General features: G+C 38.5%; 1 protein-coding gene across 1 annotated transcript in view; it reads right to left on the reverse strand.

Annotated features, from left to right (window-relative positions):
- The window catches only part of Trim24 (tripartite motif containing 24), a gene marked incomplete at its 5' end in the record, with an annotated part of 98967 nt that overhangs the window by 20554 nt on the left and 50974 nt on the right, over positions 1 to 27439 (reverse strand). Inside the window, 7 exons of the mRNA XM_023712763.1 lie at positions 2396 to 2664; positions 5710 to 5827; positions 15935 to 16081; positions 17793 to 17907; positions 20821 to 20937; positions 24737 to 24869; positions 25500 to 25647. Coding sequence (XP_023568531.1) covers positions 2396 to 2664; positions 5710 to 5827; positions 15935 to 16081; positions 17793 to 17907; positions 20821 to 20937; positions 24737 to 24869; positions 25500 to 25647 — 1047 coding nt within the window. The remainder of the gene's footprint in view (positions 1 to 2395; positions 2665 to 5709; positions 5828 to 15934; positions 16082 to 17792; positions 17908 to 20820; positions 20938 to 24736; positions 24870 to 25499; positions 25648 to 27439) is intronic.

Here is a 27439-nt window from a genome sequence, read left to right on the forward strand (position 1 = left end):
ACACACACACACACACACAAAATAAATAAATTTTAAAAATATATTTAAAAAAATTTAAAAAAAAGACCTTTTCTCCCCTCTATACTATTATTTTATTCAGTTCTTTTTAAAATATTCTTTTGAGGTTTTTTTTTTTTTTGTGCTGGGAATCAAACTCAGGACCTTGTGCTTGCCAGACAAGCGCTATACCACTGAGCTAAATCCCCAGCCCCTCCGTTCTTACTAAGTTATTGATTACTCTTATAAGAACATGATTTGATTTTCCAGATATGGAGATTTTGTATTCTTTGATCTCTCACATATAATCACAGATCATGTAAATTTCTTGTTATTGGCTTCCTATTACAACTTGAGTTGCAACAAAGTATTAAATAGGCATGCTATTAGTTCCCTGAATTTCACCCGCTTTCTTAATCAAGTAACTAGAAACTCATGAACCACAAATACTTTATCTCAGGGCTTTACAGAAGTGGCTGCAAAATCAGGATCTAGCTGGGACATAGCTTAGTAGTAGCACATGAGCACAGCATGTGCAAGGCCTAACAGAAGAACAGAATCTACATATGCCCAGAACATTTATTATTTTGATATCAGGAACTGAACTCAGGACCTTGTGCTTGCCAGACAGGTGCTGTGCTGCTAAGCTATATCCCTGGCATCCCCACAACCTTTACTGGGAGTTGAGGAGACCCAATAAAAATCATCTGTGTCACATTATTTAGCATAGAATTGTGGCACACACCTATACTCTCAGCTACTAAGAGGCTGAGGCAGGATAACAAGTTTGAGCTCAGTCTGATCCTGTCTTAAAAACCAAAAAAAGAACAAAACAACACAACTAAAAAGGAAGCCAGGGAGATGGCTCAGTAGGATAAGCGCTTCCCTGGCAAGTGCAAGGGTCTGAGTTCAATCCCCGGTTCTTCAAAAAAACAAAAAACCAAAACCAAACAAACAAAACAAACAAACAAACAACAACAAAAAAACACAACTAAAAAGGGCTATCTACTCAGCATTCCCTGGGTTTCTTAGTACTTGAGAGGGAGTGGGTAATGCCATTTTTAATATATTTTAAATGAAGAATCAAAAGTTCCTCTTAGTACTAAAAAATACTGGTATAAACTTTCTGTTCTCTTTTTATTGAGACAGGGTCCCGTTGTACACCACAAGCGGGCCGTAAACTCTCAGCCTTCTGAGTGCTGGGATTACAGGCATGTGCTACCATGCCTGATACTATCATAAACTTTCTTTCCCTAATTAAATGAAACATTTCTTTTTTATGATATATGTGTAATGATAGCTACATGATTCTTTATTTCCTTTTTGCTTGGGTTGTCAAGAAATTCTGGGTTAAGTTTTGTTCTTGGGCAAAAGAATGCTTACATGTATATACATTGTTTTACTAAACTTCATTCTGCTTCATTTGTGTCATTTACCTAAATTATGTCAAATGACTTGCAAAAACAGGAAGAATATAAATCAAGAAAGAAGTATTTGAAAATAAAAAATTTTATGAATTAGACTTTAAACACTTCAGCAAAACATTTCTTAATCTAAGGATACCCACATCTAATCTGTTATTCATCTAAGTATGCCCATGTCTAAACTGAACAGTACCTTATGATTAAATAAAAGTATATAATTAAATTTTTATCTTCAAAACATGGATTGAAAATTAACAGAATACTTCATTCATATTTAGTAAAACTAAGAGTCTAGGTGAAGCAGCGCATGCCTGTAATCCCAGCACTTGGGAGGCCGTAGCAGGACTGCTATGAGTTTGGGGTCAGCCTAAACTACTTAGTGAGTTCAAGGCCAGTCTGAATGACATAGTTGAGACTGTCTTGAAAAAATAAACCAAATCAAACAAACAAAACATAACAACAAAAAAACCTAAGAAACGTAGATGGAGTATTTGTTCAGAAAAAAAGTGTGAGAAGTTTAATATTCTAATGAACTGTACACCCACGCCGCGTCTATTTCACACTTCATTTTGCCTAGTTTCTAAGATGCAATGCATTTTTCTAAATACTGCATCCCCATAGAGAACAGTCTTCAACAACCTGTTATTTAGAAGCACAAAAATAAAAATTACAGCTATACAGCTTTTCCCATCAATCACACGCATGGGTTATTTGGAAATACAAACATTTATCGTTTTGCTATAATTTGAAGACAATGACAGAAGATGGAAGTACATCGAACTACAAAACAAACCACTAAATCTCATTTTGAGTAAAGATGGAAGACTTGGTGTTAATTCAGGGGTCCTTAATGTGATAGATTTTTATAAATCCACATATTTAAAGGACTCTAGATGTCTTGGTTACTGAAAGAGCTGCTGAACACAATTATACCACAATTATCTAAGTTAGGACAGGCCTGCTTCCAAATTTACCTGATGAGAGCTGGAAGGCTGCTGGATGGGCCCCTGCATTCTAGGGTTTGGTAAACCCACAGGTGCCGGCCTCCGTTGCACCTGTTGCCTCTGAGCCATTACCTGTTGCTGCATATGCTGGAGTCGTAATTGAGCTAGGCTGATCTGGGTTGGAAACTTGGATAACTGGTTTGAAGATAAACCACCTGGTGGCTGTGAATTCTGTTCCACGACAGGATTCTGCTTAGGCATTTGTGGCTGGCTCTCTTTATCCTCGATTACTAAAGAACCTAATGAAAGACAAAAGTAATTACCAAATACTGTTGTTTTTTATATTTTTGCTGAACTTCAACTACCAAGGAATGTTTTGGTTCTCACTTCTTTATACTCTTAAAAGGAAAATATTCCAAAGAACTTCTGCTTATGTAGGTGTTAGTGAAAATTTACCATATCAAAAAAAAATTTATTTATTTATTTATTTTTAGGCTTTTGAGACATGGTCTTGCCATGTAGTTCAGGTTGGCCTTAAACTATATCCCAGGCTGGCTGCCAACTTGTGGCAATTTTCCTGCTGCAGCCTTCCGAGTGCTGGGATTACAGGCATGAGCCACCAAGTCTGGCCTGTATGAGAAATTTTATTTTTTAAAAAAATAAATTATTTACTTATTTATTTGATACAGGGTCTCTCTATGTAGTTCAGACTCATAGTGATCTTCCTGTCTCAGCATCCTAGTGCTGCGATTACAGGCATGTGCTATCATGCCTGGCTTTGGACCTGGCACAGCATGGGGTACCAGGGATCAAACTTGGGTCCTTGTGCTTGCCAGACAGGTACTTTGACCACAGAGCTCTCTCCTCAGCCTTCATATGAGAAATTTTAAATGAGAATTTTTTTTAAGTTACTAGTTTACTGAAAACCAACAAGTCACAGTAACACATCATACCTTACTATCATCTGTATTATCTGTCATAATACATTATTTAGATGAAAACATATGAAAAAAATCTGGTCTTTTATATAGTATTTCTTTTGCACTTCATAATGTGTAAAATGGTATTTTTAGATAGATAATATGTTGCTGGTTATAACTACAGGGTTATCTGATAAGTGTCTTATGATCTGATACAAGCTTTATGACTAGCAGAAGCAGCTCAAATTTATTTATTTATTTTTTTGAAGGAACCGGGGACTGAACTCAGGCCCTCAAGCACTTATTCTACTGAGCCATCTCCCCGGCCCCCAGCTCAAATATTTCTAATTTATTAGTGAACACATACTTTGAAAACACAGCTATCATTCACTACTTACGGTGTGTTCAGTACAGTGGCAGGTAGGAATATACACTGCATTTATGTAAAACAGAATGTGAAGTGATAAAGGACCTAAGGTTTAGAGACTGAGAATCTAGCCCTATGTCACTAACCAAAATTCATCTAGATCATCAGTACTTTTCCTTAGTACTCTTCTATAAATGTTTCTCAGAAACCATGAATAAATAAATTTGGGAACTTGTCTCCATCTTGGGAGAGTTATAATACACATCTCACTGTAAACAAATACATCAAACTGTAAATGACAGCTCTCCGAAGTCCTATAAGAAAAGATATTTGTCAGCCTCAGGTTGCTGGAGTTCGAACCTCACAACTCTCCCGCTGGCCAAAAGTGCCCTGAAGGCATTCGAGGAACAAAAAAGAAAAGATACTGGGGCCGGCGAGATAGCTCAGCGGACTACAGCACCTGCTTAGGCAAGCTTAGGCAAGCGTGGGGGCGGTTTGATCAGTGGCACCACATGCCTTGCCAGCCCCGCCCCCAGGGCGAGCTAAGCATGCCACAGTCCTGGTATAGTGGCATATCGCTGTAATCCCAGGGCTGGGGAGGCTGAAAGCAGGAGGATCACCAGGAGTCCAAGTTGTGTAGTGAGATCCTGCAACAACCAAATAAATTAAAAAAACCAAACCAAACCAAACAAAAAAACAAAGACAAATACTACTTTACTTTGTTGTATCAGAGTTTGGTTTCATGTAATGAGATCCTGTTTTTAACCTACAGAACAATCTATAAAACTGCACCCATTACGTGTGTTCAGTTTTAAAAATAATTCTTAAACGTTCCTAAATAGAAACTGTCATGACATCATAAGCATATGTATCTTTACATGACTACTCAGTATACAAGAACATGTAATAGAATAGGCCATTGGAAAGGAGGAGTTGCCTTTATATATCTGCCTTCTATTTTTAAAACCATTTCTTTCTAGTAACGTGGGTGCCAGCGTACATGACTCCAGTTGCCTAGTGTGTTATCAACATGCACATGGCCACAGAGACTTCTACATCTGGCCTGCAGGGGTCTCTATACCTCAGCTTTAAGGATTCTTGTTCCTCTCTTGAATCTTTCCTTCTTTCCTAGAATAGTGACTCACTCTCTGCAGCCCATTTTTACCCTGAGAGTCTAGGACTGGGGATGAGAATATCTTTGATGATTCTGATATAAAGTCAATGAATCTAAAAAAAAAAAACCTTCATCAAAGGCAATAAATAAATAGTAGCTGTTGATGAACAAAGTAGATAGGGAATTATTAAAATTTTTGGGTGTGCAGTTTCTCAGTGAGACACTTAAAAAAAAAAGCAAAAAGTCTATTTTTACTCAGCTAACAGCATAACAACAACAACAACAACAACAACAACAACCCTAAATAAAGCAGTAACTTGTGCTGAACTGCTTGCAAAGACATTTCAGCTTCTAATGTTACCAAATGATAGCGTTTGAAATTTCAAGGAGCTCTGCCACTTAAGATCTGGGTTGTTTTCTGTATATACGTTATACTTTCATTAAGTAGATCAATCCTCCCTCCCTCTAAGCTGATAAGTCAAAAGAAAAAGAAGTCTTCCCCAAACAAGATAAAGCAATTGAAATGTAGGTACCTGACAAATGGGTATAAAGAGAAGTCAAGGGAAGTATGAAAAATGGTATTTTAATAGAAAACTTTCTAAGTATCAAAAATCTATTAAAATGACATGATATAATGTGTCTAATAAATCTAGCACTAACAATATAAACATGATTCCATGGGCAGAAAAAACCTAAACCTTTGTCTTGATACACTAAGTCAATACAAAAGACCTTCTCATATTGTCCTAATAACGTACATATTTATATTCATGTACATGCAATTTCCATATATATTAAAGACACAATAGCAAAACTGGCATGTCTTTAAAATTAGATACGGAACCCTTGCGGGTGGAAGGGCCTATTTTTTCAATCAACTGTCATGATCACTGAGTTCCGGTATAACAAACAAACCATGAAAAAAACATACATAACGGCCTACCTAAGTTGATAATATTTTGGGCCCAGAAACTAGGATCACAGTGAAACTGGATGGTGTTGTTGGTCACTGGGGAAGCATCACACCTTGCACGAAGGAGGTGCCGTAACCGGTACGTAATCTAGAAGAAAGCACAGAGGGAACTGAGTGTCAACAACTTTGCTGAGCCAAACTGGAAACAGTCTGAACAACCATCTCTACAGGCTATAAATACACAAAACAAGGTTCTTTGAAAAAAAAGTCACATTTTTGCCCTCTTAACCCATTCTCTTGCAGCCTATACATACTACCTCTCAGTAAACCCTGTTGGCTGGGCATGCTGGTGTATACCTGTAATCTCAGCACTCGGGATGCAGGAGAATCATTAAGAGTTCAATGCCAGCCTGGGCTACACAGTGAACTCAAGTCATCCTGAACTACACAGCAAGACCCTGTTCCCTACCAAAAAAAAAAAAAAAAAAAATCAGTTGGCTCTACATTTAAGATATTATATATAATCTGATCTAAACTCTTTGAACATAGCTGGGTAGCACTCCAGAAAAGCTCTGTATTTAGTAAGTTCTAACTGACCTCCCTTATTTCTTCTGTCTTCCAATGTCTATGCTGGATTCTTTTCTTTTTTTAAAAAAATAATTTTACTGAGAAACAAATAGCAATGAGACAGTTTCAAAACTGATTATTAGCACAGTTTCAATAATTAATACATTGCATATTGTTGTCTTAGTGGTTATTCATTGTACAAGATGCAGACATGATATCCTGTCCACAAACACTATTAGAACAAATCTCTCTATTCATTGAATTAAGAGAATACAGCTGTATATCTATCCTAATTATTTTGAATATACAAATACAAAATGGTCATTCATTTGTATCCCCCTTTTATGATTAGTTTTGTCAGAGAAGGGCATTCCATTGTCATTTAAATATTGTAGGTGCATGAATTCAGCAAAATATTCCAATATAGTCCAGTAGTCCATAATAGTAGTGGGTTTTCTGTAAGACTGTATGCTGGACTCTTAATATAGCAGCTAGGGTGGCTACATTAAAATATAAGTCATATCAATGCCACCTCTCTCCTGAAACCCCTCCATGTTTCCCATTTTGCTCAGACTGAAGTCGTTACAGTGAAGCACATGGCTTGAGCCGTCTGCCCTTCACTGCTTCTCAGACCTTATCCGCTACTGTACTTCACTCTGACCCAGCCCTCAGGCCTCCTTGCTGGCCACATCATAAAAGCTCCCACCCTAGTCTTGGCATGTGCTCTGCAAAAACCTTCTCCTTGAAAGTGCGCATGGCTTGCTTCCTCACTTCCTTCAGCTGTCTGTCAACATCATCCAAATTCCCACGTCTCTCTATCTGAAATTGCATCCCTCACATCAATGCTCCCAGGTTCCTCCTCCAATTTGCTTTTCTCAGGGCTTGCTAGTATCTAACAATGTACATATTTTAGTGTTGTCTATCTGCACTAAAATGCAGTTACTTGAGGGCAAATATTTTCTGTTCCTTCTAAAACTCAGAATGTTGCCTGCTACATGGCAGTACTCAACAAATAACTGTTGAGTGTAAATTTGTTTCAATTGCAGCATTATCCCAAATAACCACAGTGAATTCAGGTAACTTCTGTGGGGATGATAGAGACTGTGTGGCCAGGACTGAATAAACAGCACTCAATCCAGTGTGCCCTTCCCCACGGTTCTCTCCCTTTCTTCCCTTCTGGCATCTTCTAACAATCCTGACTGTAAGTAAAGCTGACAGTACATTAACCAAAGGAATTAATCTACTCATTTGTAAATAGCCACATGATTTCATCATTTTGTACAATTTAGTTACTGTTTAAATTTTTTAATGGACAGTAATTGTATGCATTTATAATGCAAAGCATTTAATGAAATATGCATGTAATGGAACGGTGACATTGAGCTAATGAACATGTTCATTACCTCACGTACTTATGTTTGGGTAAGAACACTTAAAATCTGCTCTTAGCAATTTTTAAGAATATACATATTATAATTGTAGTTATACAATTATTCTATATTTGTAACTGTATAGTTATACAATTCTTGTATATAGTTATACAATGTAATTATTGTTACACAATAAGTTAAAGAGACAAAAGCTGACCCTACCTGAAATGTATATCCTTAGATCAACATCTCCCCCATACACTCCCTACCCTTTAACCACCATTCTACTCTCTGCTTCTATGCATTCAGTTTTAAATATATAAGTGAGCTCATATAATCTGTCTTTCTGTGTGCGCTACTTTGCCAGCACACTGGTGAACAGGTGCATCGTGCTGTCAGGACCGGCTGGATGCCACAGCTTGAGGCCCCACCCAAACTCAAGGGAGTAGAATGTTAGCAGGTGGCAACCTAGAGAGCTAAGGACTCCTATTCAGGGAATGAGGGCTTACCTCAAGAGCAGACCTGTAAAGAGAACCAGCACTCTTCCCCTTTCTGCCTTGTACACTGCATCAGAGTCCCCACCAGCAGCAGTCCTCACCAACGCAGCACCTTATACTTTGGATTCCCTCAAGCTCTAGAACTATCAGCCAAACAAACCTTTTATTCTTTGTAAATTCTCAACCAGACATTGAGTTATACCAACAGAAAGGGAACTAACACAGGATTTCTTTCCTTGCAAAGGTTAAAGTTTACAGCTTTGCATGGTAGATATACATTACATGTCCTTTATCTATTCACCTGTTGGCAGATACCTGAACTCGTTCTGTATCTTGATTATTATGAACAGGAGTGCGAGAAACATGGGAATGCAGGTATTCCATGACATACTAACTTCATAAACTTTGCATCTATACCCAGTAGTAGGACTGCTGGAGCATGTGTCAGTTCCATTTTTAATTTTTGAGGACATTTTTATGGCTTTCAATAATGGCTATAACTGGGCTGGCCAGATAGCTCAGTGGATTAAAGTGCCTGCTTAGGCAGCCACAGTGGCTGGGGGTTTATCCCAGCGCGTGGAGGCCATGATTGAGGCTGGGCGTGGTGGTACACACCTGTAATCCCAGCACTTGGGAGGCTGAAAAACAGGATCACTACAAGTCTAATCTGTGTGGTTAGACCCTGTAGACCCTGTATTAAATAGATAAAAAAACAAACAAACAAAAAAACACCTGTATTAATTTACATTCTCACCAACAATGTGTAAGGGTTTCCTTTCCTCTACATCTCTCACATCTTTTTGATCATAGGCTCTTCATATTTTTACATAATTTCGAATTGTACAAAAGGAGCTATAACACCCATATTCCTGTGATCAAGAATCCTCGTGTATCAACTTAATTCCAAAATCCATGCAACTGTTCCTACACACATCACAGGTTATTACTGATTTTTGCCTAAACTTTTTTTTTAAATGTATTTGGTACAAAGTCTTACTACGTAGATAAGACTTGTAGTGATCCTCCTGTTTTCAGCCTCCAAGGTGCTGGGATTACAGGCATGTGCCACCACACCCAGACTTGGTCAACAGCTCATCAAGTCCTGGGGACAGGGTCGGTGCAGCACACTGGGGATCAAATCCCAGTCCTGTGTTTGCCTAAGTGCTTAGTCCACTGAGCTATCTTGCTGGCCCCAATTAAACTTTTTGAGGGTAGGATGCATACATTCTGAAGTCTTATTCCCATAAACATGCCACTGTGAATATTCCCCAGCAAAAATCTTCTAACATAAGCAGTAATTTCAATTCAGAAAACAACTGTTACTGCATGCTACTATCCAAAGATGTCAATCAAATGCTAACTATCTCAGCATTGTCGCTACTCCATCACACTATTAAGGAATTGCAGGGAGCAGCTGAAGTGGGAAACTGGTCACATGTGTGAGGCAAGACAAGACCACGGTACCTAAAGCAGTCAAGATACCTCCGTCTTGGGAAAAACATCCTGCCTAGACAATTTCAGTCATTAGTAGCTAAGCAAATTTGGGTCTCCTAATACTACTAACTTCTCAAAACTATAAATAAACATACCTACTATTGTTCAATCCTCTTTTCTTATTCAGAAAGAGACCTTCACCTGACCTCAGCTCTTGTCTCTTATCTTAATTTCTAAATCCCCTCACTATTTCTCCCAAGGCATAAAAGCTGCAGTCAATTGCCATGTCTCTTAATTCCCTAATCTTTCTCTCTCCTTTGATGGGACTTTATAGATTATAAGGCCAAAGATTCTGTAGGATACCTATCAAAAGGGATGTTACATTTTCTCCTGATAAGACTTAGGTAAAAGCATTTAGCTAAAAATGCCCCATGAATGGCTGTGTCAGGACATTTGCTGCCTAATCTCTCTACCTTAAAGCCACCAATTCCCTTTTCTGATTACTACTTTCTGAAGAGATATTCCAAGACTACATCAGCATCCAGTGATCCTCCTGGATTATCTCTATGATAGTGGCAAAATGAGCTTCTTTATGTCTTTTAGCCTTTCCATATTCACTTCTTTACATCTTCTCAAATTTTGCTTCCACTGATTTTTTTGCTTATTAATGTTTATTACTATGGACTCAGATATCCCTATTTATACAACACATTATAATTCATTATTACAGTGATCTGTCTTAATCCTTTAATTTGTTCCTTACATGCCTAGTAGGCTGGATCCTGGAGTCATTCACATGTCCCAGAGATTTTTAAAAACATTTTCCTAGTTTCTGGTGTACAAAGATGTTCTAGAAGCCAGACCTGGTGGTGCATGTCTGTAGTCCCAGCTACTGAGAAGGCTGAGGTGGGAGGATCACTTGATTTTACAAGTCTGGGATCAGCGTGGGTAACATAGCAAATAGAAAGAGTCCACAGGAAGGAAGACAGACAGGCAGGCAGACAAGGGGAAGAAAAGGGAGGGAGGGAGGGAGGGAGGGAGGGAGGGAGGGGTAGTTCAGGGCACAACTTGTACTTTTCTCTGTCTCGGAGTTTTGAAGCAAGTTATCTTGAAGGACAGGCTCACTGATGTTGGGGTATAGCACACAAACCCACAGATGTATACATATATATCTGCAACAGTTTCTGCATCTACTGTCATATGTACACACACAACATAAAACTCAAGCTCACACTTATGTCTCCAATTCCAACCTAACACACCTTAGGGCCTTTTGTAGCCTTACTTCTAAGTACATTTTCTAGAAACTTGGTTATCATTACTTTCAATGCAGTTATCTACTACTTAAGCCTTTCATTATTTGACCAGTGCATGTGGAGCCTACGGGGCACTGTCTCGTCCGTACCACCTCTTGCTGGCCCTCAGCACTTCACTTCTCTGGCTACTGGCTCACTGTTTGTGCGGCCCCCAGTCCTTTTCACTATCCTGTGGGCCAGGGACACTACCTAGTTTTTATTTTTTAAAAAGCTATTTTTTCTCCCTCAGATACATTACTAATTTAGTACTTCGTATCCTATTTGCAATGTGTGAAAATTAAATAATGTTAAGCTTGTTTAGAAAAAATATTGTGAAGACTTCCTTAAAAGGAAATCAGTTTTAGTCAAAAAGGAGCAATGAGGCAAACCACTTGGATGTAAAGCTTGTTTGCCCTCGAGGTTCTATTTTAAATGATTCCCTCCTCTTTCTCCTCCTCCTCCTCTATTTTTTTTTGTTTGTTTGTTTGTTTTGTTTTGTTTTGCCTTTTTGAGACAGTTTTACTATGCTGGCTTTGAGCTCACTGTGTAGCCCAGGCTGTTCCCAAACTTTCAACGATCCTCCTGCCTCAGGCTCCTGAGTGCTGGGACTACAGGTGTGCACCGCCATGCCTGGCCTAATGATTTTTTTCTTTTATGATAAATTTTATTCATAACTCAGATACCAAGTAACTATTTTCAGCAGTTCTAAGCAGTAGTACCAAAAGAGGCTCCATATCTCACGTCCTGTAACAAAATTCAATTTTACATTTCATTATTATTCAATATATAGATCAGAGCTCTCTTGCTGCCAACTGATTTACCACCATTTAAAATGGAAACCATCATACTTGACAATACAGTGGCAAACAGACTCCATTTTGCTTCTAAACTCCGCTTTAAAACCCTTAAACTTCAGATGAACTCATTCTCCTCCAAATCATGGTAAGCAGTTTCCACTTGTTAGCTGTTTCTGTTCCTGACAAAAGCTGTAATGACCCCATGACTATGACCATCACCACGTGATTAGATAAACTCTGTACTCCACCTTTCTGGAAAGTACCTGCTATTTTTAGAAACTGGACCAATCACTACATAAACTATTAGCCTATCCTTGGATACTACACTCCTGACTGGCGACAGGAGTAAATCAAACTGCACTACATAAAACCCTGTTTGTTCCCATTTCTTGGTCTCTGTGAGTGATTCTGGCTAATCGCCACCACAACAAAACACGTAATACGACATGCTTAGATAATTCTGAGGGCCATAAAACCTGGCTAATACGCAACATAAATAATGGTTCATTAAAGCTATGTGCGATCCCAGCACTCTGTGTGCCTGAGGCAGGAGAAGAAGGTTGAACCCAGCCTGGGCAATTGTGAAAACCTGTCTCAAATTTTAAAAAGGATATATGGGATCAGGGGGGCAGTTCCTAAAAGGAAGCATGAGGGGAAGTTTTTTGGTATTTGCCTTCCTTAGCCATGATTTTACTTTTGATTGTCACAATAAAAACTCAGGCAACAAAAAGCAAAAATAAACAACATATCTAAAATTACAATGTTTTGACAGAACAAAGGAAATAAAGCCTAAAGCTGAAAGAAAATATTTTCAAACCATGTTTGGTAAGGGTTAATACTGAAGCTATATAAGGAACCCATACAACAATAGGAAAAACCAAATAGTCTGATTAGAAATAGGTGAAATACCTGAATAGACATCTTCCCAAAGACAATGGGTATATGAAAAGGTGCTCAACATTACCGATCGGCAAAGCAACACAAATCCACCATGCACTATCACCTCATCCTTGTTACTGTGGCAATAAAGATGAAGAGATGGCCAGGTGAGGACAGGGAGAAAAGAGAACTGGACACTGTTTGTGGGAGTATAAATTGGTAGAACCACTGTAGAAAACATGGAAACAACCATTATGGAAAACATTCAAAATGTTACTACCAATATATGACCCAGCAACTCCTCGGCTTAATGTATTTCCAAGGGGAACTAAAAAATCATAAAATATTAATATAATCCATGATTAGGAGTAATTTTATATTTATTTATTCAATTATATATTTATAGTCTTTTTAAGACAGGGTCTTGCTATGCAGTTCAGGCTGGTCCTGAGCTCACTTTGTAGCTCAGGCTGGCTTCGAACTTCTAATGATCCACCTGCCTCAGCCTTCCAGGTGTTGGGATTACAGGTGTGCGCCACCACACCTGGCCCTAGGAGTGATTTTAGAAATAGTCACAAATCAGTACCTGAATAGCTACTTATTTTTGAGCTTGCTTTATAAAAAGTTGTCCAGATGTACATTTCAGTGCTTAGCTTGCATGCTGGAGGCTCTAGGTTCAAATCCCAAGTAATTAAGAAAAAAACAAAACTGAAACCGAGCTGCGTGAGCCACTGTGTATTATTTCAAAGGCCATGGCATCTGAGGACACACAGCACGACACCCGTGTTTGACACAAGCTCATAATGGAGCACACTTAGTATGAGTTGGCATAGACAACCACAGCTCTGCTACATAGTTATGACAATACATAAGAAAATAAAGCTAGGGCTGGGGAGACAGCTCAGTGGCATAAGCACCTGCCTGGCAAGCGTAAGGTCCTGAGTTCAATCCCCAGTACTAAAAAAAAAAGAATGTAAACCTTAATAATGGCAAATATATATAAGCTGGACAGGACAATGAAGATGCTTGCTGCTGCTGCTGTTCCTGATGTCTGTTCTGTGTGCTGTCTTTTCCTTGGGTACCCCACCCAAGAAAAGAGCCCTTCAGAGCCCAGTCCATAAACAAACGAAAAACCAAAAGAACATTCTCTTTTTTAAACTGACATACAGGGGCTGGGGAGACGGCTCAGTAGAATAAGTGCTTGCCTGGCAAGTGCAAGGGCCTGAGTTTAATCCCCAGTTCTGCCAAAAAAATAAATGAATGAATAAATAAAGTAAATTGACATACAAACTTTCTGCAACCTTATTCCAAAAACTACACTAAGTGACAGAAAACCGATTTGGATGTCATAACAGTTCGGAGTATATCTCTGTGCTTTTTGTAGCAAGGATCAAAAAGATACTTAGCCACTAGAAGTTGACATGTACTAATATTCTTAAAGATCGTTGCTTGGATTCACTTTATTAAAAATCCAACAGTCTCCCTAGACTAGAAACATCAGCATCAGGGGAACGTGTTGGGAACACACAGCCTGGGCCTATGGCGCACCTGCCAGGCCAACATCACCAGTGGATTCATGTGCAGTGACCATGCACCCAGATTATGGCCACAATAGTTCAGGAATGGAAAACACTTAGAACTAGACCTTGATTTTGCGCGCGCGCACACACACACACACACACACACACACACACACAGAAAAATATGTATATAACCTGACATAAGATTAATACTGTTTCATGGAAATCTTCAATGAGCTTTTAACTGGGTTCGTCTAATATAATTATATTTTACATAGTCCTGCCTAGCTACCATTTTGAGAGCTCTTTATTCTTTATCCAGGACCATACAGCAACTTCTCATGCCTTCGGGATTTTTTTTTTTTCTTTTTTTGGCAGAACGGGGAATTGAACTCAGGCCCTTGTGCTTGCCAGGCAAGCACTTATTCTACTGAGCCATCTCCGTGGCCCCACTTTCTGGATTATGGTCTTTGTTATTTTCTATATGCTACATCTGAAGGTATTAGAATATTTCAAGTTTGTATAACTGAAAAATATTTTACTTTTAGTTTTCAAAAGTACATTTGCTAAGTAAGTATCAAATTCAGTGGACAGATTTTTTTTTCAGTCCTTTGAATATATAAATCTAGTTTCTTCCCACTTGCTCTTTTTTTTTTCTAATATAGAATAAGATGCTATTTAATTTTCTTCCATAGCTAATATTTTTTCTATGTATATGTGTTAATGACTTTTTGTTTACAATTAGTTTTGGACAATTTCATTTTTGTGTATCTTGGTATGATTTTATTCATATTTCTTGTGCAAAAGGTTCATTTTTCTTGGAAATGTGGCGTTATAATTTTAACTAAATTCAGAAATTTTAAATATTTAAATACTTATTGCCTATACCATTCTACTTTGAGAATTCTAATTATATGAATATAAGTTTCTTGATTTTGGCACAGAGTGAACTGTTATATGACTGATCTGTAAACTCTCTCTTCTTCATATTTATTTTAGACATTTTTTGTTATATTCATTTAAGTTTGTAAATAATTTTTTACAATGTGCAATCTATTATTAATCTCATGTTATATATTCATTTCAGAAATACTTTTCTAAAACTCAGTCTACATCTTATATCTTTCACATTTCAATATTTGTCTATAATTTTTAATTTGCTATATAACTATTGATATTCAATAAAGTTAATAATGAGGTTTTTAGAAAAAAAAAAAAAAGAACTAGACCTTGAGGCCTATGGGTGAGCAATCAATACTTATTATCATTATTTATTTTTTGTATTAAGTTCAGTGGCCATGAAGACAGTGAAAAAATAAAAATGACAACAGATTAAAACTTAAGCTATACCAAAAGCATGCCTGTTAAACATTTTTCACCAATTAAAACCACCAATACACAAAAAGCACTCCAGCATAAACAGACTAAGGTGCACTTCTGAACTTGGCTTGTTTTGCCGACAGGGCCTTGTGGCATTGCTCATGCTGGCCTTGCACTACCGAGTGCTAGCAATCTTTGGTCCCAACCTGCCAGAGATGGGGGACTGCACGCCCACAGCACTGTGTGGCTCATTTCTGAACTCTAAGCATCCCAATGACTCTACTGGTTTTGGTTTTTTTGTATTTTAGGGAAGGGTCTAAAGGGTGTTCAGGGTCTCACTACTAGATTGGACTCATGGTGATCCACCTGTTTACTGGGATTGCAGGCGTGCACCACCAGGCCCAGTCTCAATTGTTGTCTCAGAGTGTCCTGGGGGCGGGGCCAGCAAAGCAGGCCCGGGGATCAAACCCCAAGCCCCTGTACCTGCTTGCAGGCGCTTTAATCCACTGAGCTATTTGGCCGGCCCTTGTTGTACACTTTTAAAGAATGTTAAGTACCATGCTGTATGTATCTTACCAGTCGCTTGCTATAAAGCAATGCTGTACTGCTGCCACTGGAAACTGCCCATTTAGAAAAATGCATAACATGTTCCAGCTGTTTAGAAAGCCCAGCCACTTCTTGTTGTTGTTGCATAAGTTTCATGCGATGGTCCTTTGCAAGGCTCTGAAGAGAAAGAAGTTTCAAAATTAGGCTCTGAGCCTAACATTTCAATAGTCATGTTCAGGTAAACAAAATAACTTGTCCTTTCAATGGACTCAAGGAACAGCAACTGAAAATGTTCTTAATGCTTTCTCTCGGTAAGAATGGTCATTTTCACTTTAAGAACAAAAACCTCCATTTCCAGTGTTCCCTTGCACCTCACCTTTAGCCCTCAGTCTCATTTTACATATTTTGGGCTTTAAGGCTCTTCCTTATCCATCTTGCCATACACAAAACAGGACAAAAACAGTGCGTCTGGTGGCTTGGTCCTGCCATCCCACCATTCTGTTCTGTGAGACTGAGGCAGGGAGAGAACAAGATCTGGCTCAGCTGGGACGACTTATGGAGACACAACCTTAACATTAAAAATGGGTATGGAGATGCAGAACAATGAGAAGGCTTTGGCTTCAAATCCCAGTAAGTATGGGGGCGTGAGAGGGAGGCACAAAAGCATGATTACCTATAATGGAATAAATTTAAGTTCAATTCACCAATAAAACAGATGTACTGTGCAGAAATCTTATAGCGTTACATTCAGATGACTTAATTATCTATGATTGCACCTTTCAGGGATTCTAGTCTCAATGATAGCCACTTTACCCACAATTGTACTGTGTAGTAGATAGCTCTTATCCTTTTCATGTGTATCAAAAAAAAAGAACAACTCAATCTATGATCATAGGATTCAACAGATACAATGAGCATCTGCGTTAAGGCACTGTCCAAAAAGCAGCCAAAACCTCCTCCTTAACCTGGCAATGAAAGAGGAAGAGAAAAAAGCTGCCTACTGGCTTGGACAAATTAGAAAGGTAAAACTGCTACACTCCAAAACAGACTTACATTCTCAATAAAGGGTAAACTCATATATATCTGTTCTCATCAGTTGCAAATGTGGAATTCATGACAGCTAAAGTGACTCGCAACTTAAGGGATTATTAACAGTCAATATTTTTTTTTCTTCTAAATTCAGAGACAAAATAATTTGCCTAGTAAGGAATTTCTGACTTCTGTGAACTCCTCTAAGTATTTTTTATTCTAATGAAAATAGAAATCTGTTGACTTTGGGGGTGGGTTTCAATGTGAAAAACAGGTTTGAGTCCTTGGTCTTTTATGGTAACAACTATCTGGGTATTGGCAAACAAAACTGGTTATACTTATTTGCCTTAAAAATGAATTCTGTACCAAAAGAATGGATATGAGATCTAGATATTTTAAAGGACTGTGAAAATTGTAAGTCAAAGTTTATTAAAAATAATACTGATGGCCAGATTTACTCTTAAGGCTCAACAATTTGGTCATGGTTACATTCCAGCTTAGCCTTCCGATTGTGATGTATACTAAAGTCTGGAAACACAGACACAGCAAGATGTGAACCGCTAACCTCAGGAAACAAAAAGCCATTTGTTAAGCAGAGCTTTAAAACCTTCAAATTCTGCTTACATGCGTCTTTAAAAAATAAAACATAACTGCAGAATCTTAAAGAACAGTTTCTGGGTCTGGGTACATGCCTATAATCCCAGTACGCCAGAGGCTGACAGAGGAGGATCACCACAGGCCTGAGGCCCGCCTAGGACATGTGGTGAGCTCAAGGCCAGCCTAAGCTACAGAGTGTATCTCAAACAGAGTGAACTATAAATTGGGGTCTAGTTTCCTCGGCCTCTGAGACGTAACTCACCTCTAGCTGATGAAGCAGAGCTTTTCCTTTTTTATTTATCTCTACCATCAATGTAAAGATAGCAACTTTAATATCCTGTTCCACTTGCTTTTGATTTTGGTTTACTTCAATTATTCTGAAAGTTTAATGGAACAAAGAAAAATGTTTAAAAACTTAAGGCACATTTTTTCTTATAATACTGAAATTGATACTTTAATGTCTAAATCTGACCAAAATGTTTTCAGCTCTCTCAATCTTTATTTTCTACTTATCTTTTATGTATTGGTACAGGGTTTCATTGTGCAGCTTGGACTCATAGCAATCCTCCTGTTTTCAGCCTCCCCAGCATTGGGATTACAGGCAGGCGCCACCATACCTGATCCAGGCGGCTGGCTCAGCAAGGCCGGCATGGCATGCAGTACCAGGGATCAAATCCTATCCCTGAGCCTGCCTAAGCAGGTGCTTAGTCCACTGAGCTGTCTCACTGTCCCAAAGAAGTGAGTGTGGTTTTTTCTCCGCTTCTTCAAATTTATGTACTTGGTACAGGGTCTCACTACACAGCTTGGACTCATAGTGATCCTCTTGTTTTCAGCCTCCCAAGCACACGGCTCAGCGCACTGAGGGGCAAGGCTGGCGCAGTGTGCGGTGCTAGGGATCGAACCCCAGTCCCTGCACTTGCCTAAGCAGGAGCTTAGTTTGCTCAGCTATCTCGCCAGCCCTCAATGCTCACTTTAAAGACCTTCTCTTTAGACTGACTCTCTCATGGAGAATGAACATCTTAGAAGAAAACATGGTTTGGCAGGGTTATGATGATACCCAAAGTAGGGATGGGGAGATATAAAACTAGGATTTATAAGCAAGATAAAGAAATTTCTGAACAAGTTTTGCTGCATTCACTGCAAGTAATGGTCAGAAAAGAGTACACACTCTGATATGAGGCGTGGGAACTGGTATAGTTTTCAAGGCAACTGGATGGCACAGTCTTTTCAACAAATGATGTTGAAAGCACGGACATCTAGATGTTCTTCAGGAACCCTGGGGCTGCAGATGCAGTTGTGGGGCGGGGCTGGCTAGCAAGGCTCTGGGTACCATCCACAGCAGCAGCTCGGTGGGGCAGCGGGGGAGTGACCCCAAACCCACAGCTGATATACAGACAAGGAAGACTAAGAAAAAAGGGAGATCTTTTATTTAAACTTATAATTCCTATTCTTTGTCACTAGATGGTACAAACGCCTTGAATTATCTCTCCTCATTCATTCATGACTCAGAATTAAAAATATTAAAATCCATCAATACTGTACTTGTCAAAACTATTCTGATTAGTGTATAGTAAAGGAAATCATATTTGGTTAGCCAGAGTGGTTACGTAAAAGAGAAAGTTTTTTTTTTTTTGGTGGAACCGGGGATTAAACTCAGGCCCTTGCGCTTGCCAGGGAAGCGCTTATTCCACTGAGCCATCTCCCGGCCTCTAAGTTTTTTGTTTTTTTTTTAAAGAACAGGAAAAGTATCTTTTAAAAGGATAGGGAGCTGAGAGAAAAAAAAAAAAAACACAATACAGTATATAGTAATGTTCATACACAATACATGTACATATTAATGACTTCATGCCTGTAATCTCAGCACTCAGGAGGCTGAGAAAGGAGGATTGCTACAAGTCTGAGCAAGCCTGGGCTACATAGTGGCTTCAAGGATAGCCCAAACTATACAGTAAGACCTGTCTCAAAGCAATAAAATAAAAATGACTTCAATACAATATATAACTTACACAATTAACAATACTACTAAGACATAAATAAAAAGTAAAAATCACATTTAAGAATGTTTTTTAAGGAAATCAAGTGATACAGGGTATCTCCTTTAAAAAAAAATCCCAAATTTTCAAGCCCTAGATATATTTCAAGATGTTCAAAATAATATATTATCATGACTGATTTTATGATGAACCACAAAAGTTGATACAACTTCCCCAATGAACAAAAGTTAAAAGGCCTGAAAGGCCTCCTTAGTTTTGCCTCTTTCCATTAAGCATTTCTAGATCTACTCAGGCAACGGCATGTGACTTTTGCATGTATAATAAAAAAAGAACAGGGACATACAAATTCCTTAAGTGTGTTAAGGTGGTAATTAAATGTCCCCATATGCCCCAAAGGGGATCTGAAAGGGGACAGACAACACACACTCCTCCAAAGTTACTGGTTTAATTCCTAATCACTGAATTCTGAGCTGTGCACCTTTGGACCACTGATTTTGTTCTTTGAAAGTGGAGACTTAACGAGTCAAATCTACAAACTACTTACACACTGTACTAGGCAATGAATAAAAGATATGTGAAATAGTTTACCAATCCCTATTCTCCTCTGGTCCTAAAATGTCCTCCTCTATTCCATTAGAAGATCACACAGCCCAGGTCAAGAACCTCCATTTTCACTAAATCTTAAAATAGCAATTAAGCTGGGCAATGGTAACAAATTGATAAATCCAGCACTCTGAGAGTGCTGAGGCAAGAGTTTCACGAGTTTAAACTTTTTCTCAGCAACTTAGTAACTCAGTGAGGTCCTGTTTCATTAAAAAAAAAAAAAAAAAAAAAAAAAAAAAAGTTTAAATGGGTTGCATCTCAGTGCAAAGATTCTGGTTCTAACCTCCAATACACACACACACACACATACTCACTCTCTCTCTCTCTCTCTCTCTCTCTCTCTCTCTCTCTTTGGTTGTAGGGAAATCAAATTTTTAATTATTTTACAATAATGGCAAAAACAATTGACTAAGTATTAGCATGTCTTTGAAATTGGAAAACAAAGTAGTAACAATAAATTATCAATATTTACCAAATAAATGAGCTGTAACTATTCTTCATTATAACACATTTAACAAAAACATACTTTCCAACCCAAAGTTTCGAGCAAACTTTTATCAGCCACGTGTTGTTGTCATTGGACAGCTTACTATTTACCTTCACTGGGAATCAAGAAAAATGTTCTCTTCCAAAAGTAAGTACACATTATGCACATCACATAAACACGATTTGTTATAATAAAATCAAATGTACCTGTTTTGGATCTGATTTCCTGTATATTTTATGTATTTTGTTTTTTCCATCAGTTTGGTGATTAGTGTATCTATGATCACTTTCTGATTCTGAAAAGCTTCTTCAATAAATTGGTATCTAAAGAAAGAAATAAAGTTTCATAGGTCTGTATAAAATGAGGGAAATTCCAAAAGCTAAAACACTATCAAAAAAAAACGATTACAAAAAATATTTTTACAGTGGGCTGGGGATATAGCTCAGAGGCATAAGTGCCTGCCTGGCAAGGGCAAGGTCTCAAGTGTGATCCCTGGTACCAAAAAATTAAAAATAAGTAAATAATAACCTGTTAAAATACCAAATATACATAAGAATGCATATTTTCCCTTTCTCTCAATTTATTAGTCGAGAGGGGTCTATAAGAGCTAACATATGGAATATATAAAAAACGTAAAAAAGAAAAAAATCAGACACCCCAAATTTAAAGACTAAATAAAAAAATGAGCATCTAAAATGAACACAATTCTGATGAAAAAAATACAAACATCCAAAAAACATATGAAGAAGATTCAACACCACTGGTCACTGGAGAAATACAAACGAAAACACTAACTGATGTGTTACTATAATCCCTGCCCTCAGGAAGCTGAGGCAGGAGGGTCACTGTAAGTTAGAGGTCAGCCTCGGCTACATAGTGAGTTCAGGGACAACTTGAAATACGAAGTAAGATACTGTCTCAAAAAAAAAACCAAACCAAATCACCAAAATTCCATCTCATCCCAGAAAGAATGCTATCATCAAGAAATCAACAAATAACAAATGCTAGAGGGGCTGTGGGAAAAAGGAACCCTTTCCCATGGTCGGTGGGAGTACAAATTGGTACAACCACGTGAAAATTAATATGGAGATTCCTCAAAAAAATTAAAACTACAGGTTTCATTTGCCAGCATGTCCCTTTAGGGATCTTTTCTGAAGACTTAAAACCATCATACTAGAGTGATATATGCATACCTGTTTGTAGCAGCACTATTCCTACGAGCCAAATCTTGGAAATAGCTCATGTACCCATTAACAGATGAATGGATAAAAAATGTGCTATTTATAAGCAATGCAAGCTGGGCATTGTTGCTTGCACATGTAATTCCAGCACTTGGGAGGCTGAGGAAGGACCGCCATGAGTTCGAGGCCAGACTGAACTGCACAGCAAGACACACATGCACGCGTGTGCGTGCGCGCGCACACCCACACACACCAGTACTTTGTCATAAAGAACAAGCCATTTTTAGGTAAATGGAGAGCTCTCAATACCATAAATCAAATGCACAAATAATTTCTCTTGTGTGAGAAACCAAAAGGGTAAACAGGGGGCAAAATGGAAGACAAACATTGGGGAGTCTGAAGGACATGTTCAAATTGGAAGGGAAACAAAGGAGCGGAAGGAAGAAGAAAAAGATCATAAGGAAAAAATGAAAGAAGAAATGGAAAGGAAAAAATAGAGACCGCTTTAAAGATGGGGAGGGGAGGAAAGGTGAGGGAAGGAAGGGGAATGGGTAAAAAAAGAATTTAGACATAATGTACTGGAATAAATTCTGATGAGTGTGACCACTGTGGTATAAATATACCATATACTACTAAAACAAAAAGTCCCCCTGAAAGGGGTAGGGCCCTGAGCCAGGTAACGGCACATACCTGTAATTCTACCACTTGAGCAGAAAAATCATTGTGAGTTCAAGGCCAGCTAGGGCAACAGAGTGAGAAATCGTCTCAAATAAAACAAAACAAAAAGCAGATTTTTTTTTCTATTTTGTTTCTTATCTAATCTTAAACTGTGCCTTATAATTTAGGACACTTTGTTAGTTTACATTTACTATAATTATGAATGTATTTGTACATTTCTACTAAGACTGTTTTCTTCGTCCAGACAGGGCATTGTTTGCTATGTCATTCAGGCTGGCCTTGAACTTGCTGAGATACTCCTGCCTCAGACTGCACTGCCTGGATCCAACACCTTTTCCTTTCAACTTATCTGTTCATTGTTGATAGGTCTCCCATTTTTGGCCTTGCTTAGCAAGCCACACACCAAGATGGTACTTTGTCTCCTAAGTTAACAGTCATCTATTCTTACTTAGTATTTTGGTTGTCTTTTGTTTCTTCATGACCTCCTAAAGAGTTTAACCAAAGATAAGACTAACTGAAAATGCCTCTCATTTTTAAAGAATATGTTCACTGGTATAGAGTTTTAGGCCTGTGGGAATTTGTTCCATACTGTACAAACCCTGTTTTCTTACTCATCCTGTTGGAGGTTGTGTGACCTTCTTGAATACGCACTAGTGGCTCTCCCTGGTGGCTGAAAGCAGTCTGCCATCACACCATCCGGTCAAATATTGCTGTCTCATTCCCGTTCTCTTTCTTGACTTCTCGGACTTCAGTATGTGAGAATGTCTTTATATTTTTTCCCTATCTCTTCTACATTTCAACCCATTGTTTATTGCACTTCACTCCAGGTATTTTCTTAATTTTCTTCTAGCTCATCAATTCTCATTTCCTACTAAATCAAAAATCTGCCCAACCTTTTACTAAATTACTCCGTCACTGTGACTGAAGTGCTAGCCTCACCACGAAGAACAGTTTTCAGTTCTCCGTGCTGCTTCCATTTGCCTTTTGAGACAGTGCTGTGGTCTTTTTATATTGTTTGTTGTACCTGCTAGGTTTTTCTCTCACTGCTTCATTTTTTGATATGCTGGATTCTGATTTGCAAAATTCTTTTCTTAAAGGAATCCAAGGTCTAGAATGTTTTCTTCCTCCTGAGAGGATTTATATTTGATTTTACTGGGTATTTTGAAGCACCAGCAATATGATTTCACTGTACACAATTTTAGATCCTGAGCTTTAGTCTTTGTAATTAAAAACTTATTAGTTAATTCATCTTTATCATATAATTATAGATTTTCAGGATTCCAACTTAAGCCGAAGAAACCTTTACCTCTCAAGACCCCTTACATCTAAACCCTGATTTTGTAGCCCTGTGAAAATACTGCAGAGCTGGAGTACACAGCTGGATGGTCAACTGCTTGCCTCACATGTGTGAGACTCTGGGATTGATCATTAACAACGAAAAGAAAAAAAAAGGAAAAGTCAATTCTTGGTTGGGGGGGGCATCCTCTATCCACATTCTAACCTAATCCTGACCCCAAAATGCTTGATTGCTGTGTTAATTCTAAAATTTCATATATAGATGATTTCTGAACTTTGTCCAGGCTTTCTATTGGTCCTTACTGGAACAGTTGTTCCAAGTTATCCAGTCTGCCATTATTGGGTGCATGGGACATCATAGGTAATTCCATCTTAAGGGTAAAATCAGTTGCTGCCTACTCACATGGCTGCGGAGGTCAGGTGGAGACTGTGGTCAACTGGCAAACACACACCTCATTCTAAAGGGCACTAAGTTAATTTCAACCAGATGCTGACAGGAAAGTATGCAGAAGCCATGTTCTGGAGCAAAGCTAGAAACCTGGATTTTTAAAGAAATGTATGTGTAATCTTATTTTATAACACTAGCAACCAATTCCATATTTTGATGAAGAGCATGTGAGCCAGTGTTTATCAAGTTGGAGTGACTCTGCTCCACAGCACATCCGGCAACAGGTAGAGACATCATAAAGTCATTCTGTAATTGTTATGACTGCGGCAGAATGTGAGGGTGCTACTGGCATCACGCTGGAAGAAGTCAAGGACACTGCGAACCACCACAACACATGACAGTTCCCCAGAACAAGTAATTATCTAGCCCCAAAGCTAAATTATGCTAAATCCTTGTACAAGTCAGCACGCTACTGGCCAAACAAAACGTGTCTGCAGACTTCTGAGTGGCTGGGCGGCAATACTCTAGTTTGCGCGATGCTGCATCGTAAATCTATATACTTAGTGAAGACGCTGGTACCTATGCTCTTTGTGTTCTAGTAGCTGACAGTCCCGACATGTCAGTTTGTCACACGTCTCACAATAAAGCTTCAACTGCTCCTTTTTATGAAAAGGACAAAACACTGGTCTCTGACTAGTCACACCAACTGCCTCTGCAGAAACAATGGGAGGCAAAGAGAAGAAAATTAATACAATTAAATACTAAATAATTATTAGATTGTCTTTTTGCACTCAAATCCACTAATATAAAATTAGTTTCATCTGCAACCTAACTCTACTAGGTATTACAGAAATTACAGCAGAAACTATTTTCAGCATTTCATTAGAAAGGGTAAATGATCTAACATTTTTCAAATTTTTAAAAAAAATCTGTCAATTTAATATTAAAAGCAACATAATGAAAACCCAGAAATATAATTTTGTATAATTAAAAAAGCTTCTTTTGTTATCTATAACTAGTATCTCAAAGGAGGGTCCCAGTAAGTGTCAGAAGAAGTTAGAAAACATTTAGATCATGGCTTGTCTCTTTACAGAGAAAAGAAACAAAACACAGCAAGACAAAGTTAAAAAAAACCCTGCTCTACAGTTACATAAACTTAAGATATCAGAAGAGGTGGGAGTATAAATGTAAAGTACTACAAGGAAATTCCAATTGGAATACTGACTACTTTGTATCAAAAAGAGTACATTTAATGTTTATTGTTGTTCTAAATTAGACAATATAATAAATCAGAAAATATGGTGAGAGAGAAAAAAAGGAAATGAAAGAATAGATTTATTACCTGGAGAAACTTCCTCTTTCTGTCTGACCGTATGGTCTTTTGTGAACTTCACCCTCTGATGAGCTCTAATACATGTCTTACAAAGCCATTCAACACACTCAACACAAAACCCATTAGCTTCTGCATTGTCTTCACAGCTTGTGCATACCTAATAATTGAAAGAAAAACACGTCAGGCAAACATTTGAGAAAAATGGAAAGCTTGTCATACCACCAGTCAATAGTGTTTATATGTTTAAACTGACATGTCCTAAACTATATGCACATGAATGGAAATAAATATTGGGTTTACTTCTCTCTAGGCACCATGGTAGGTGTTGAAGCTATAATACTCAGGAAAAACAAATAGTTCCTTAAAAAAAACAAAAACAAAAAACCAGAAAACAAATAGTTCCTGCCCTTTGTATACCTACAGTCTCACATATGGAGAGCAGTTCCATAGGTGAACCTATTCAAAACCCAGTTCCTCTACTGATCAGTGAGTAGACTTGGGCAGGCTGGAGTACTCATCTTTAAAATAAGGGTAACAGCACAGATATTCCTTAGTAGTTATAAAGGTTCAACAGGTGGCAAATATACATTATCAGAATAATCACCCTGATGTGCAACTACTGTGAAGGAAATATCTGAGAAGTTGTAAGAGTGTATTTATGATGGAGAAACTGCTGTCACTGTACTAGAGTTAGAATGAAGTAAAGCAAGAGGAGAGATTACCCAGGAAAATATTTTCCAAAAAAGATCCTCTTACTAGCTAAGATAGAAAGCTGAATCAACAAACAACAAGATGAAAAGCTTTTTGGGTGGAACAAAAAAGGCTGCAAGCAAGGACAGCACTAAAAGCTTAAGGAACTGAAAGAAGGAAGCCAGGTGTGGTGGCGTGTGCCTGTGACCCCAGGACGCAGTAGGCTGAGGTAGGAGCATCACCAGGAGTTCGAGGCCAGCCTGGGTTACACAACCAAACCCTGCCTCCAGAAAACAAAACAGAACTGAAAAGCAAGTATGACTGCAGTGCAGAGATCAAGGGGAAGACTACAGGAGGAGCTGGCGGCAAGGCAGGCCGAACACGCAGAGAAGGCTGACACACAACAGGTGCCCTGCTTGTAGAAGGCGACCGAAAGCTTTTAAGGAAGTAGCAAGGCTAGAGTTCATTGTAAAATCACTTTCACTGTAGTGTGGAGAGCGAGAAAAACTAGAAGGGGTTTCAGGGGCTCCGTGAGGGCTGATGGAAGTGTAGATGTGGAGAATACGAATTTGGAGAGACTCAGCAAACAAAATTCATTCAGATCATGCACTAGGTATCGGCGGAGAGGAAGAGAGAACACCCATATTTGTATCTGCAAAAAATTATGCAGGGGAGATGCTGAAGTTACTCTCTCTAGCTCATTTCTGAGCCTCCTAAATGCTGGAGTTACACGCATCACAAACACACCTGGCTAGTCTTTGTTACTGTCCTGGTTCACTTTTCTCTTTGCTGAGATAAGGGAAGAAAGATTTAGTCAACTCAGTTTCTGGAGGTTTCAGACTGCAGCTGGCTCCAGCAGAAGGTGGCATGGTGAGGCACAACAGTTCAAGGGAACAGGAGACAACAAGAGCACAAAAGGGGGGCAGCATGGAAGCTCTCCACCCTAGCGCGGGTCCTTTACACCCACCCACATATCAGTGACTTCCTCTTGCACAGGTTCAGGATATTTACAAAGTGAGGACCTGTTGAGTCACTTAGCTAATCTTTAAATTTTTCTAGTTGACACAACATACCAACTTATTTGGGTTTGGGAAGAAAAAAGTTTTACTCAGAGATTGCCAAATCATTGGCTCACATGTCTATAATCCAAAATCCACCACTTCTCAGCTTCAATTACCTTTTACCTTTCTAACTCTGTTTGATATAACTGGTGTGCACTTCCCGTAAGCCACGTGGATTCTTTGCTACTTCCCAAGCAT

This window comes from Octodon degus, unplaced genomic scaffold (assembly GCF_000260255.1).
Source record: "Octodon degus isolate 3935 unplaced genomic scaffold, OctDeg1.0 scaffold00027, whole genome shotgun sequence".
Lineage (NCBI taxonomy): Eukaryota > Metazoa > Chordata > Mammalia > Rodentia > Octodontidae > Octodon > Octodon degus.